We start from the raw sequence: 15,004 nt of genomic DNA on the forward strand, positions 1-15,004 counted from the left end.
TTTTTCTTTGAGTCTGTGGCATACTAGTTAAAAAAATTTAATATTTCATTTGGTTACTGTCTCTAAACATATTGGTAGCATAAAAGTAAAAAGAAAAAGAAAAGAAAAGACGTTAATCAAAGATTGTTGCAATTCTACAGTAAAAACACAACTTATAGAGCACTCTAAGCAGAACACCTCAGAATTTATTGAAATTTCATATACTACTTACTGGGGGTCAAATCTCACTATATATTAAATTTTGGTTTATTTTGATATTGTTTTCTTAACGTTTCAATTCGGGGTTTAATTCTACCATAAATTGATCATACATGAGTTTCAATACCTAGGCATAAGAGAAAGACCTATAAAATGATATCTATAGTTTTTTAGGTATCAGGATATTACATATTGAATTTCAGGTCATTTTGATATTGTTAGGTCTTAGTTTCAATTTTAATGCTTTAAAATTGCGTAACAAGTCAGATTTGCGTCCAATTCCAAAACCTGTTTGTATACTATTTGTTTCAACCAAATCAATTTGTTTATGTTATATTAGGGTTATTTAGCAATCAAATAAGTATCTTTATTATTTTTCACTTCTGTTTATTTCACGTCTTTGTTTCGTCAACAATTCATATGAATTTGCATTGCTACTCGCGAATTCATAATAGTAGTGTTGGTTTGCTTGTTTGTAGTATATTTATTGATTCTAGAGTCTATATTCATAATTTATGTGCATTATGAAAGTCGAACCTTGATTGGTTGTGTTGAATTAAGTCTTTTGGTATAAGAAAAAGGTGTTATGTATTCAACAAAGGAGAGGGAACGAAGAAGGATTCTAGAGTAAGAATGAAAAAAAACTAAAGCATGGTGTAGGGGTTTTAGAATGAAAAGTTGATATGTATAAAATATTATTCTATGACCTTCAAGCGTCGATGGAAAAAGGAGAAACAACGTTGCAATTATGAAAAATAAAAGAAGGCAATCGTGGTTATTATTCAAAAGTATGTGCATAAGTGGTTAGTAAGACATGTTTATTTGAAATCCTTATTAGCCACTATGTCCATATTGTGTTGTTGGAGGCAAGTGTTAGCAAGAAGGGAGTTCAGAAGGCTTACCAATAGGCCTATAAAACATCCATTATTCCTATTAATGATTCAATCATGAATCTTTTTGAAGAGAGAGGGAATGATACAGTTTAACCATGGATTTATCATGATAGGTCTTCAGTTTTGTGCTTGGGTTTGATGGGGAGGCCATTTGATCAATATTGTGTTTTTTCTTGGAATTTAGTTTGTGTTCCATTCGACCATGATAGGTTTTTGGCATGGGATAGTTTTAGCCAGGATTGGTTTATGCATGATGATGGGTTTGGTCCAATTTTTTTTATGGTTCATTCAGCCAAATCAGGTCAACCCATGTATGGGTCTGATTTGGATAGTAAAGTAGGTTTGTTGGGAGCTTGTATCAGGTCTGATTTGAGTTATATTAATGAGTACGAGTTTGGGTCACATGAGATCCAAAATTGGCTTGGGCTAATTAAGTTGTTGGGATTCTTTTCTTTTAATGATCTACAAAATATTCTTTTAAAATTGAAAGGAAAATTTGTTCATTATTGTCCATATTATTTAGGAGAATATTTAGAAACAAAGGAGAAAATTTCCTAGTCATGCAAGGAAACTAAAGGGGCTGTTAGATTTGAATCCTAGACTTGGAAGGATTATTTAATGCTAAAAATTTAATTCTCTTAGTGAAGAAAGGAGAGTGATGTGTAGCTACAAGGAGAAATAATTTCTAAGATTGTTTTACATGTTCTGAAGGGAAATCCTAGTTCTACAAGGAAATAAGACTTCGACAATTAAATTCTTATTTAGATCAGATTTCCTAGCATCTAAAGGACTTTAAAAGTTGGCTAAGCAATCCTAAAATATCTAGGAAGGTGGATTTCGGCCAAGGGTTATTTAAGTTAAGGAATTAAGATATTTTATCTTGTTTTTCTTCCTATTATATGTGGCACTATTGTCCAGACTTGTTGCTTTCATTATTATTTCTATGTTTGAGCTTAATTAATACTTTGGATTTCAACTAAGATCCAAGGCTTATTTGGATCAGGGTTTGGTCTTACTAGTAAAGGTTTTGGGTCAGTTTTTGTAACTGGGTCAATTCATCCCATAAGGATATATCCATTAGAGTTTTCTTAGAACTATTTAAATACATGTTAAGCCTAACTTTCAACACCTTTGATTAATAATACTTCTGAACTTTTCAGTTTAACGTGTAAGAGAGATTCTTGCATTCTTTAGTTCTTGAATGAATTGAATCTTACGTATCAAAAATTAACTAGCTTCATGATGTCATTTGATTTCATTCCAATAGTGCTGGTGTCTTGGGGTAAGTTTTCATTGTGTTATACTTTTAGAGAGCGTTTGGAAACGCGGACCAACCCGCGTTTCCAAAAAATTCAATTTTTGTTTTGCTAAAAATTAAAATTTTTTATGTTTTGGATCGTTTTGATGCGCTGATCTCAAAAATAATTTTTTAAAAATAAAAAAAATTATTTTGATGCATTTCGGAATGAAAAGTACTTTGAAAAGCAACCACGCTCCCAAACAGGCATAACCTTTTTTGGCTTTCTAGGATCATATCTTAATCTTGATTTTAGGTTGTGTGACCATATAATCACGAGGTTCACATAAATAATAATTAAATTTATAAGTTCACACTGGCATTTATAATAATTTAAACACTCTCAACACCAATGATTATTCCTTTACTTATACGTAACAAATTTTCCTTTTTGATCCATGAATTTCATTTCTTTACAAACATAACCTTATTGCCACCCTATCTTTTATATTCAATATTAACAAACATCTTGTCTCATTGGTTTCCACTTAATAATGAAAGCAACATATCATTGCCTTTCATTCAAAAATGAAGACAATAAATCATTGGCTTTCACTAAATAATGAAAACTACAAACATTGGCTTTCATTCAACAATGAAAGTAACATATCATTGGATTCCACTCAACAATAGAAGCAATAAACATTGGCTTTCATTCAACAATTAAAGCAACATAACATTTGTCTTCATCTGAAATTGAAAACAACATTGGATTAGTTTTCATTCGACAATAAAAAACAATAAAACATTGATTTTCATTCAATAATGAAAACAACATACCCTTGATTTTCTTAACATATCCATTTTCCAAGCACAACTATTTATCACCTTTACATCATTTCTTTCCAATTTCATGTACTTTTCATAATAAATAATTTATCAAGTATAATAAATTGAAAGAAATAAACTACAATAATTAAAAGATTGAGGTGCATAAACACATACCTGCACCTTTAATATACTAAAATAACTAGAAAAAAGGAACAATGTCTTTTGCACTGTTTTCCATGACCTAGATGCACTATTCATTGCATTATTCATATGAACAATGCAACTTTTCATTTTAATTATCAAAATTTTTTTTGTTTTTAATGTCATTCTTTTAGGTTATATTACATAGTTTCATATGTTGAAATTTGTTTCAATTTGCATTCTCTTAACATATAAAAAGTGTCGATTAATATTTCCATGGTAATTAAAGATCTACTTTGCAAAATAAAACTTTATTTGTAGTTACATTAGCTAAAACCTAGTTTATATATATGTAAAATATGTGATTCTATTTTTTTTTAATACAGAATCATTGAATTTTCAATTATTTTATATATTTTGACCGTATGAATGATTGTACTACATTCTAAAAAAAATTGAGGTAGACTCACCTCCTTCTTGTTCATATGAAAAGTGAAGGAGTGTTAGAGAATAATATAAATCATATCCTGGAACCTCACCTAACAGCTTAAGCTATTGGGTTGAGATGGTTCTTTGACATAGTATCAGAGCCTTAATGACCAAGTGGTCTCGAGTTCGAATCTCACCATCCCCATTTATTTGATAAAAATTAAGCACAAGGTAATGTGGGTCTGTGCAAGTTTCAAGTCCAAAGAGCTTTCACTTGAGGGGGTGTGTTAGAGAATAATATAAATCATATCCTGGGACCTCACCTAATAGCTTAAGCTATTAGGTTGAGATGGTTCTTTAACAAGGAGGTCCCCCCCTTTTTCTTTCCTTTGCTATTTTGCTAGTATTTATTTTTGTTATCGTCTAATTAAGTAAAATGATAATTTAAAAATACAAAAATATAAAACTTAGTGGAGTCAATGACCCGAGTCACGAGTTAAGTTATGAAGTTTAGGTTGATTCAATAATATGTTGTCTCAATATTAAAAAAAGTGTCATTTAAAAAAATTAAAGTCAAATCACGTTTTTTACCGGTCTTCTAGGTTATCTTTGTACCTGCCAAGTCGACCAGATCATGTAAGGACAATTCCCACATGGTTTAATTTTAAATCAGGGCTAGGCAAGGAAGCAGGTTGTTAGGTTTAAAGATTAACTTGTTGGGTCGGGTTTAATCACAATACCAAATAATTCCCTGCGACCTGGACAATCTCCTTACATTCTAAATATTTTTTGATCCAACCCACGTGACTTAATAATTACTAGTTGTTGCTAAATTAGTTTACGTATAGAATTGAATTGAATTATTTGATCTTGAACCATAGAAAGAAATCTTGGCTTTTCTTTTAAGCAGCAGCATATTTAATCCATCACCAAAGTTGTAGTGGGCGGAAACATTCCAACCTAACATCATTTATAAGCCAAAAAAATTACAATCACAAAATTAGCAGATGGGACAATTCAATGGTAGCAAAGGGTCAATCCTACCTAATTTTGCCGCTGGCTTGGCTAGCCTTGAGCTTGGGAACAATCGTACAAGGGATATAATCAGGATTAGATATATGGCATTTTTTAGGCGCAAGAAGACCAAGGGGGAATGAGTTTTATATCGGATTATATATTATAGTTCCCTGCTGTTTGAAATTTGAATTATGCTCTGCTCAATTCTTTTGTTGCCTCTTTCCCTTGCATATGAACGAGTCTAATAGTAACACCCACAAAGAAGAGAAAAAGGCAACATAATGAAATATCATCAAATCCAACGGCAACCGAAAGCATATCCCTGTTGTTAGAAAAAGAAGAGAAAAACAAGGGTCAAAGAAACCAGTAATAATGTGGAAAAAAACTGTTGTATTAAATAAAATGAGATGCATGGAAAAGTTTTTTTCTTTTTTAATGGTAAAAGTATTAAGACTAGATTTTTGTTTGATAGAATCTTTCAAAGATCATCTATATCTTTTTTATATATATAATTAAATTTTTTTTCTTGGATTTTAATTAAACCTGAAACGATAACATAAAAAGCATCCTCCTTACCAACTATACCAGACATGAAAAGTCAAAAAAGCTTGAGATGTTAACCAACAAAGTTCAAAGGAACAATATATTCAAAGATGGGAGAAAGAAAGCAAAGCTTACACAGTATGATTTCCATGCTTGCTATGCTTGCCTTTTTGAATAAACCCTGTCATCAACGCGAAGTTATTAGGGTTTGTAAAAGTACATGCGGGGACAAGAAGTTCATTGGAAAACTAGCTAGTATTTCATCAAACAATTGGCGAGCTCTTAACAAGTAATAGCATTTCTTACTGCTTTTTGCTTCTTTTTCCTATTCATATATAGGCCTGCGCTGCTTCAAAATATTTGTTTTGGCAGAATCGAGTGTGGAATCTGTGGTTTTTTGTTCTGTAATTTCCCAAATTGAGACCAAGTTTTCCGCTCCAAGCAACACTAAACTGTCGGATACAACCTTTACAACAAAAACAACCAATCCCTCTTTGAAAGAGTTAGATAGATGAAAATCTTGAATCAAAAGAGCACTAAATTAAAACTGTGGGGAGATAGAGAATTGAAGGCAAAAGGGTAATATTAAGACTTAATAAAAACAACTATATTTTTTTAATTTAATAATAATGCCAAAAAATTCCCTAAAACTTGAAAAAATAATTATATTTAAATTTTTTTTGATCCCTCAACTTACCTGGGTCAGTTAAAAAAAAAAGAAAAAAGAGAGAACGCTACCCACCTATCCAGCCATCCTCTTCCTCTCCTAAAGCCCTCACAAACACACCCTAAATGGACCTCATTTGAGAAAGAGTGGTTTAAGGTCTAAACAGACACCCGACATTACATTCAGATAAACAAAAACGGATTTTATCTCTTGGCTGATTCTCTCATGTTATAACCAAACATTTCCATGTTTCAATTGAGATTATGAACACCCTAGAGGGCAACCTCGATGCTCATACCGGCCCTGCCCCAATCCCCAGTCAAATCATCAACCAGGAATAATCCTGCATGATTCGAATTCAAGCTCAAAACACGCAACATGAAAATGAAGAAACATATTAATGGAAAAAAAATCCTGCATCTCAAAATTTTCCTCTGCCAGGAATCAAAATGCTAACTAATAGAGTTATATCTTGGAAGCAATTATTTGACAATAGATTCGTGGGCCGTTCCTAACCTAAAATGAGGACAAACGCACAAAATAATACTTCACAAAAAGATTGTTCAATACGAGCTTCTCATTTTAGATTACAACCTACATAATCCAAGCATAACTAGAATCTCAAAGTACAACCGTCAAGGATGCCATTTGGAACGAGGCAGGAGTGCAAGAAGAATCTTCTTTCTTGGCCCCTGCATTTCAGAAAATGTTCAAAGGAAACCAACATTAATGTTAATGATTTACCGAAACGCAAATTTAAGAATAATTACAAGGTGTGTGGGGTATCCCAGAGAAGTGCCACCACAGCTTTTGTTTCAATAAGCAAAAAGAACACATCATGCAAATCAGATATTTTCCGAAAAAATGGAATAATGATCATTCATTTGGTGAAACACAACTTAGTACTTCAAGGTACCGTGAATCCACAACCCTCATTTTTGCCCAGTATTTTCCATGTCTTTTTTAACATAAATATTTTTAACTCGGTGCAATATTTATTCAGAAGAAGAAAAATCCACCAAGCACAATGTCATTAACAAATTTTAGAGAGCAAAAACTCATCTCACGTGCAGAGGCAGTCTATACATTTCTTAATACTGTGAATCTACAACCCTTATTTTTGCCAAGTATTTTCCATGTTTTTTTAACATAAATATTGTTCACTTCAGTGCAATATTTATTCAGAAGAAGAAACACCCACCATGCCCTCTCCCCCTAATAATTTTTTTTTTTATTGCAAAAACTCATCTCACAAGAAGAGGCAGCCCCTACAGTTCTTAATAACTAACATGAAAAAATTGCATCAAATTGAAAAATCATCACTAGTGATGATGATGATGATGATGATCAGTCTTTAAAGTATAATGACAGCTAAGATATCATGAAAAGGTTTCTTTTTATATTTTTAAAAAGGAGAGGCTCAAACTTGAGACTTCTTGAGTGGCGGGGTACATAGATGCCAGTTAAGTTTGTACAATAAAGTAATTCATTTCAAATAACTAAAAGATTAATCATGCATGCTTCAACAATTTTTGTATCAACATTTTAAATATCACAAGACAATGAAATACTTGAGATGCAGAAAACATGAGCACGAAACAGACTTGGACATCATATGCCATTACAAAATAACACCCAAGATAGTAGACAAGTAAAGGAAAAGAAGGAAAATTACCATAGGTATGCCCAGCTCTTTGAGGTCACTTTCCCCCATCTGCTTCAATGCAGGCATATCTATCTGTTTGATACATTACACGAATCTTAAATTAGGTAGCTTGAAAAAATAGAAGTTGCAGTACATAATATTATTCTCCTTGGCATACAACAGGTGGTGGGAGGGGAGAAGAAAAAAACCCTGATGGACAATCGTACAAAACCAATAATGTCTGGTTTTCTCAAAACATAGATATGACCATATGTGAACGCAAACATGTGTATAATCATGTCACCCAGAAATGTAACAGCAGTACCAGGTATAGACATGTCATGCAAGTGTGAAATTAAAAAATATGACGTGTAGATTATAATCCTAACAAAGAAATAATAAAATTGTAATGTAGTTCCACTCTTCTTTTTTTGTCGTTGCTCCATGGCATGAAGCCCCATAGTGGTCAAATTGCACAAATCACATAACCTTCATGTTTCACATAAAATAATGTGCAATTACAAAACAAATAAGAAGATAGCATCTATAGTCTATGAAAAAATTTATTAAAACAAGAGGAATATTTGGTGTACCTCCTCAGCCTTGAAAAGAATGGCATATTTCCCTAATCCCAATGAATGTAGTAGGCCTTCAACAGTTTGTTGTTCTTCAGCCTACGTAGAAGCCGGAAATAGATAAGAAGTTAGTAGGTGTTTATTTGGGAAATCTGGGTTATCCTTAAAGAGGAAGTTAGCTCTGTAAGCTATCAGGCAACAAATGACTTGCACTCGGTTCACATGAACCCAAAGGAAACTACTACTCCCTTTGTCCCTACAAAGATTGTCCTAATTAACTTTACACAATTTTAAAAGAACTCAATATATGTAGAGCAAATCTATATTTTTGCACACTTTTTTCAGAGTTTATGCAAAAAGTAAATATTTTGAATAATTAAGGAAAAATAAAGCAACAATCCCCTAACTAGACATATATTTCAGGACAAACCAAAATAGGAAAAATGGATTCTTTGGGGGATAGAAGGAGCATGAGTTAAAAAGAGAGGACAGAAAATTGGAATCAGTAACAAGACAGAAGTACATCCAAAAATCTGACTCAGAACTAGATTTTCTGCAGAAGTGGAGCCTTGCTATTGGCTTAGTCCACTCATTCTCTACAATTTCAAATCAACCTGTCTTCAGACTCTAAACAAGCCATTCAAATTAGCGATAAAGAATTCCTGGTTCAGCAAAAGAATCATGTGCCCAATCATAAGGAGGCATATAATTTTAGCCAGTTATATAGCTGGCCTAGTTCACTGATTCCACCAGAAGTTTCCCTTCATCTTTCCATTTCCTATGTTGGCTTAGTCCACTCGTTCTCTACAATTTCAAATCAAACTGTCTTCAGACTCTGAACAGGCCATTTGAGTTAGTGATCTAGAATTCCTGGTTCATCAAAAGACTCATGTGCCCAATCATAAGGAACCAAATAATTTTAGCCCGTAATATAGCTGGCCTAGTTCACTGATTCCCCCAGAAGTTTTCCTTAATCTTTCCATTTCCTATTATATTTGTGTTTGCCATTTTATAATTTCTTTCTTTCTTCTGTCAGGTAGATATGCTGCAAAAAATTTCAATATCTGCGTATATGTGCAGCTCCCTCTCTCACATTCATTATTTGCAAGCCTAACAATTAAAATGCCAGGCCACATCAAATACAGAAAATTTACCAAGCACATGAAATTTTCAAGGATTAGTCATAGCAGTGATTAAAAGGTTAAAACTATCACAGGTAAACTAGCTGAATACTTGATGTAAACATAACAGACATCTTCCATTTTCTGTAAGCTAACATTGTAAGCAACCACTACTCATATAAAGCACATCAAGTCATGATACACAATAAGCAAGAAATTAATCAATATAAGCAGTTGCATGTCTTATGTGTTGTGAGTAGGCAATGCAAGTGCCAGAAGTCAACAAACTAGTACCGCATATGAACTCTTATGCACAAGGCCACTTGATGGAGGAAGTTGGCTCATACGTGGTGCCACAGACGTAGCAGGTACAGTTGACGGTGGAGGCATGGCAGATTTTGTCATAAAAGTTGAGGAACTGCTCACAGACCTTGGAGTATCAAGAACATCTTTATTCATATATGAAACTGTTCTAAAATCATCATATGTCCTGTTCAAAGGCCTTCGCTGTAGATTATCCACGTTTCTGGGTGGCGATAAACCCCTAGAAGAACTTATAACTCTATCCGGAGATCTTCGTCGTATATGATCCAAAGTCCAAGAAGAAAAAGAATTTCTAGAGGAGTACATGTGATGTAAATCATCTGCACTTCTTGTTGGAGGAATTCTCCCTAAGATACTAGTGTCCGTTGGCTCAGGCATACGCTGCCGTGCATCAAGATTGGTACTGAGTGGATGGCCTGAAGGCTGAACTGTCCTAGAAAGCTTTTCACGGAGGTCCATGGTTTTCTGGTCATCATCACTTTGAGCTCTTCTAAATACATTCTTTTGCATGAGTTTGTATCGAAGGTCATCTTTATCAATGCGACCATCTTAGTTAATCAAATACATACACGAAGGTCAATTATCAGAAAATGTCTAAAAACATTCAATGCAGTAGAGTAAGGCTATTACCTTTCACACCATTAGAACCTAAACTTGTCAAACTACTGTCCCCTCTTTGCCTGCACAAAAGCAAATATAAACAATAACATTCTCCACCTAAGAATTGCGAAGCAGAATACTGTTCCACAAACACTACCACACAAAAACAAAAGCAAACACACCGTTTGTTGCTAAGTTGGTGTCCTAATCTATCCATAACAGACCGCTTACTCCCAGCACCTTGCTGAGAATTGGAATAATCATCCGATATCGTTGCAGCTCTCTTTACCACCTGTAAGGTTACTCACACCTATGAATCAAAGCGATTATACAATACCCAAAGGTATCTCCTTTTCATGAAAACATTATTACTGCTAATTTTTCTTTTAATATAATCTCTCTTTCAACACTTTTCTCCCATATTAAACAAACAATTAAAATTCATTTTCTCTCCAAGCAACAATAAAGTCTTCCATTAGAACAATCCATAACTAAAAAAAAACCTAATTTTTAGATTAAAGAAAAGGGAGGGTTGGAAGGAAAAAAAAAATACCTGACCACTGCGGCCAAGAGTAATGGTGACGCGAGCTTTCGAAGTTTCTGTCATGTCAAAATCCCCAAATACAAAACCCTAGCTAATCAAATTTAATTTATAAAATAATAATAATAACAATCAACTAGAATGGCATCACACAATCACAACACATAACCATTATTGGTTAACCTAGCAAACATCAAAACCCTAATCTATAACAAGAGCAGAAAGATTGGCTTCTCTCAGTAAAATTAAGAGAGAGAGAAAAGATCCCTGTGAGATTTCAATTTTGGGATCGGTGGTTGAGAGGGAGAGAGATGATAAAAGGAGGGAGAGCACGTAAGGAGCACGAGCTTTTTAGTTTTGACTGAAGATTCTGTGGAGACTAGGGAGAGAGGTCAACCTTATTTCGAGACTCCCTCCTTCGTCACGTTACTACTAGTATTTCTCGCGGTATATTACAAGTTAGATATTTTTTTTCAGAAAACAAAAATGTATATATTGAATTTTTTTTAATGTTTTTATACATCAAAAAATTATATAAATAAAATGTGTGTGTGTGTGTGTGTGTGTGTGTGTGTGTTTGTGTGTGTGAGAGAGAGAGAGAGAGAGAGAGAGATATATATATATATATATATATATATATATATATATATATATCAAATAAATTGAGAATTATATATATTAATAAACAAGAAAAAAGTTATTAATAATAACTAAAAATAAAATTGAAAAATTTAAGAAATAAATATAGATCAAGATATTTAGTATGGAAGAACGAGATATATTATCCGATTCGATTGTGCTTGTTAAATGTTTTTGTTAAAATAAAATTTTTATTCAATCAAACGATAATAGAAATAGATATATATTAAATTGATTGAATAAAATAAAAGAAAAAAAATGTTATACAAGGCTGCAAATATTAGAAATATTATCTGAAAATAAATATTTTTTATTTTTAAAAATAAAATTCATCTATATAAAATATTAAAAGAAATTATAGATAAATCATAATAATCTTTTCAAAAATTAAATACAAATAACATCATTGAAAAAAACAAATCTTTATCTAAAAAATATTAAATAAGAAAACAAATTACAGAAGCGTGATATTAATTAAAATAAAAATTTAAAATTATTTAAGAAAAAAAACATTAAAAAAAGATATCATTTAAAAAAGCAATGTTAGAAAAAAAAATAGTCCAAATATTATGGCTTAACTTGTTAAACATGTGCTCCAAATCATAGACACAACTAAGTTAAAATAATTTTTTTCTTAAATTAATATTTAACCTTAACAAAAAAAAAAAAAACAAAAGTGGGCAAAAAACAACCCAACACGCCTGGGTCATTGTAAGGAAAATTCGAGGCACATGGTGGGCCTTAAAGCCCAAGCCCGCGTGTCTAGGCTTGATTTAATTTTTTATATTTGAAAGGGGCGAACAGCCTTATTTTTTTGGAAAAAAAAATGTGTAAAACATGTCGTTTTGTGAGCTTAAATTTTGATCATACTGTGGTGGCTAGAAATCAAGACGGTTCTTTTTTTGTTCAAAAAATCCAATTTTTAAGTCATTTCAATTTTCAACCCAAAAACACATTATCAACACCCATAAACAATTCCATCAACTCAAATAGCCAAAAAAAGTTTCAAAAACGCAAAATCAAATCGGGTTAGATTTGTTCTCTTTGGCTTAAATTTGTTGTTTTAGGCAACATTAAGGTTCTAAACAACCACCATCAAACCTATCTCATTTCATGGAACTCGTGAACTCTAGAAAAATTTATTTTGGTGATTATAAATTGCTTGAATGATGACCTTCTCTCTCATCACAAGAATTTGATGACCCTTTTTCTCTCTTCTCTTTCTAACCAGGAATAGAAAAATAATACAAATAAAATTTTGTACCAAAACTATTTTTTTAAATCTAAATGGATTTAAATTGTCTAATTTATGTTGTTTCTAAAATTTGACGACCTAAGTATATTTCTTAAAACCTTTATGGAAAATCACTCATGTTTGGCTCCTTTTTCATTTAGGTCTCTCTCCTTTCAATTCCACAATTTCCTAAGAAATCAAAAGTAATTAGTCTTTAATTAGGATTAAATCACCCAAAATAAAACTTTAAGGACCAAAATAAATTATTAAAAAATGCACGGTATGTCCACAATGTTTTGTAAATGTATGAACAATGTCAGCTCAATAGTATTTACCCCATACCCTTTAGGTTTTTAGTTAATATTTCATTTCATTTTCTTTTTTTACCTATTTTTTAAAATATTTATTTATTTGAAGAAAATATTAAATTAAAATTTTTTTTAGATACGTTTTTTAAATTATTTTAACATATTGATATTAAAAATATAAAAATACATCATTTTAATGTATTTTTAATTAAAAAAATATTTTTAAAAAAATATTATGCATCATATTACCAAACATAGTTATCCTTAGCCTTGATTAATGGTGTGAATTGGTTCAAAATAATAATAATAATAATAATAATAATAATAATAATAATAATAATTTATTAGTATACTTTTTTCAAGATAACAACATAATAAATATGTATATTTTGAAGTTTTTTATAATTAAATGTGTCAATGTTTATTTTTTATAAATGAATACATACTTTTCAAATTATAATAATTAAGTGAAATTAAAATGTGACAGGAATAACATAAAAAAAATTCTTAGGTGATATTTTAATATTGAAGTGTCATGTATATCCTCAATTTAATGGGTGACATGATATATGATTAATGGTGTGACACTAATAACAAGGAAAACATTATTTAAGAAAAAATTATTTCTTTATAAAAAATCAGTTTTTTTTTCTAGATTAGGTTAGTTAATATGAAAAAAAGAGAGGTGGAGAGAAAACTTATATTTTTTTTTTTTTGTCAGGATAGGTTCATTAAGGTAGTATTTAGTATGTTAAACAATAAATAGAGTTGGACTAGATAATTTTTCTTTTTGGTAGATATTGAAGAAGACAGAACAACAAACTATAATAACAATAATACTCATGTTTTATCTAGTATTTGAAGTGTATATTATAACATATATTTAAACCAAAGAGTTTAATTTATTTTGTTTTTAATGTAATAAATAAATATATTATTTTTAGAAAATTATTATTAATATTTATTTAAATATTATTTTATTTTGAACAAAATTCAAAATATGAATAAATATTATTTTCTTTTGTCTTACATTAAAACATTGCTAGTATCTCTTCTAACACTCTATTTGCTCCGTCTTTACACAACACTGCCTCCTAGCCGCCGCCGCCGCCACCACCACCAGCCACCATCCCACTCTTCTCTCACTCTAGCCTCTTAAAAATAGCCTATATGCTTTGCCTCTAGCATTTAAAGAACAACCTAACCCTATCTTCCTCTATTTCCTTACATTTCTTCCATCAACTCACCATAAAAGCTTGCAAAAAACCCTACCATGAAAATATTAGATGTTGCTACTCATTTGTTTTTTCTTTTAAAAAACCCCCCCACATAAAAAATAGAAAAAATCACATGAAGAAAGCCTAAAAAAGACCTCCCAAGTTTGTTAGCGAAAAACCAAAACACCAAGAAAAGGCTAGTAGACCAAAGTGTCCAAAAATTAGCAAAATTAGAAACCTAATTTTGATTGACAAAGGGCCTAATTAGTGAAAATGCTTTATTTGAGTGTTTAAGGACTCAATTAAAATTTTAGAAGGTTTAATTAAATTTATTGAGGACTCAATTGCAAGAGAAATCAGCTTTTAGAGTTCAATTTGAATGTTAAGTGAAACAAATCAAAGTTTAGGGACTAGAATTGGATGTTAGAAAGTTTAATTGGTCAAGTCAAGGGCTTAATTGCATAAAATTCAAAACATGATGAGCAATTAGGGACTTAATTGAATAATTTATGAACCAAGGACTAACTGGGAAAAAAGCGCACGACTTCGGGGACTAAAATTGATAAAAACAGGGGTCAGATCGAAGAAAATTGAAAGTTTGATGGTCATCCAGGGGTCCAATTGAATAAATTAAAGACCAAGGACCAACTTGTAAAATGTGCTTAAATTTAAGGCTAGCAATGAAATCTGGCAGGGATGCAATTACATGAAATTAAGAGTTTAGGGAGAGATGATGGGTAAAATTAAACAAAATTGGAAGAATAGGGATCAAATTAAAAATTATGAAATCCCAAATCAAAAACCCTAATATATAGGGTTTAGCCAAAACGATGCCATTCAAGAT

The 15,004-nt window shown here is 31.5% G+C and overlaps 1 protein-coding gene across 2 annotated transcripts; it reads right to left on the bottom strand.

The window, feature by feature from the left end:
- Positions 1–6,357: 6,357 nt before the first annotated feature.
- On the bottom strand, positions 6,358–11,182 carry LOC18102367 (uncharacterized). Of its 2 annotated transcripts, none has more exons than XM_006378122.3 (7): positions 10,775–11,182; positions 10,404–10,513; positions 10,252–10,301; positions 9,592–10,169; positions 8,195–8,275; positions 7,632–7,694; positions 6,358–6,648 (listed from the first exon to the last, which is right to left on the bottom strand). In XM_006378122.3, exons 1-7 carry the CDS (start codon positions 10,826–10,828, stop codon positions 6,592–6,594), a joined length of 993 nt encoding a protein of 330 aa, XP_006378184.1. In that variant the 5' UTR covers positions 10,829–11,182; the 3' UTR covers positions 6,358–6,591. The 2 variants fall into 2 exon arrangements, with proteins under 2 accessions (XP_006378184.1, XP_024466971.1); XM_024611203.2 differs by having other exon boundaries at positions 10,404–10,531.
- Positions 11,183–15,004: the final 3,822 nt, after the last annotated feature.

This window comes from Populus trichocarpa, chromosome 10, assembly GCF_000002775.5.
Source record: "Populus trichocarpa isolate Nisqually-1 chromosome 10, P.trichocarpa_v4.1, whole genome shotgun sequence".
Classification (NCBI taxonomy): Eukaryota; Viridiplantae; Streptophyta; class Magnoliopsida; order Malpighiales; family Salicaceae; genus Populus; species Populus trichocarpa.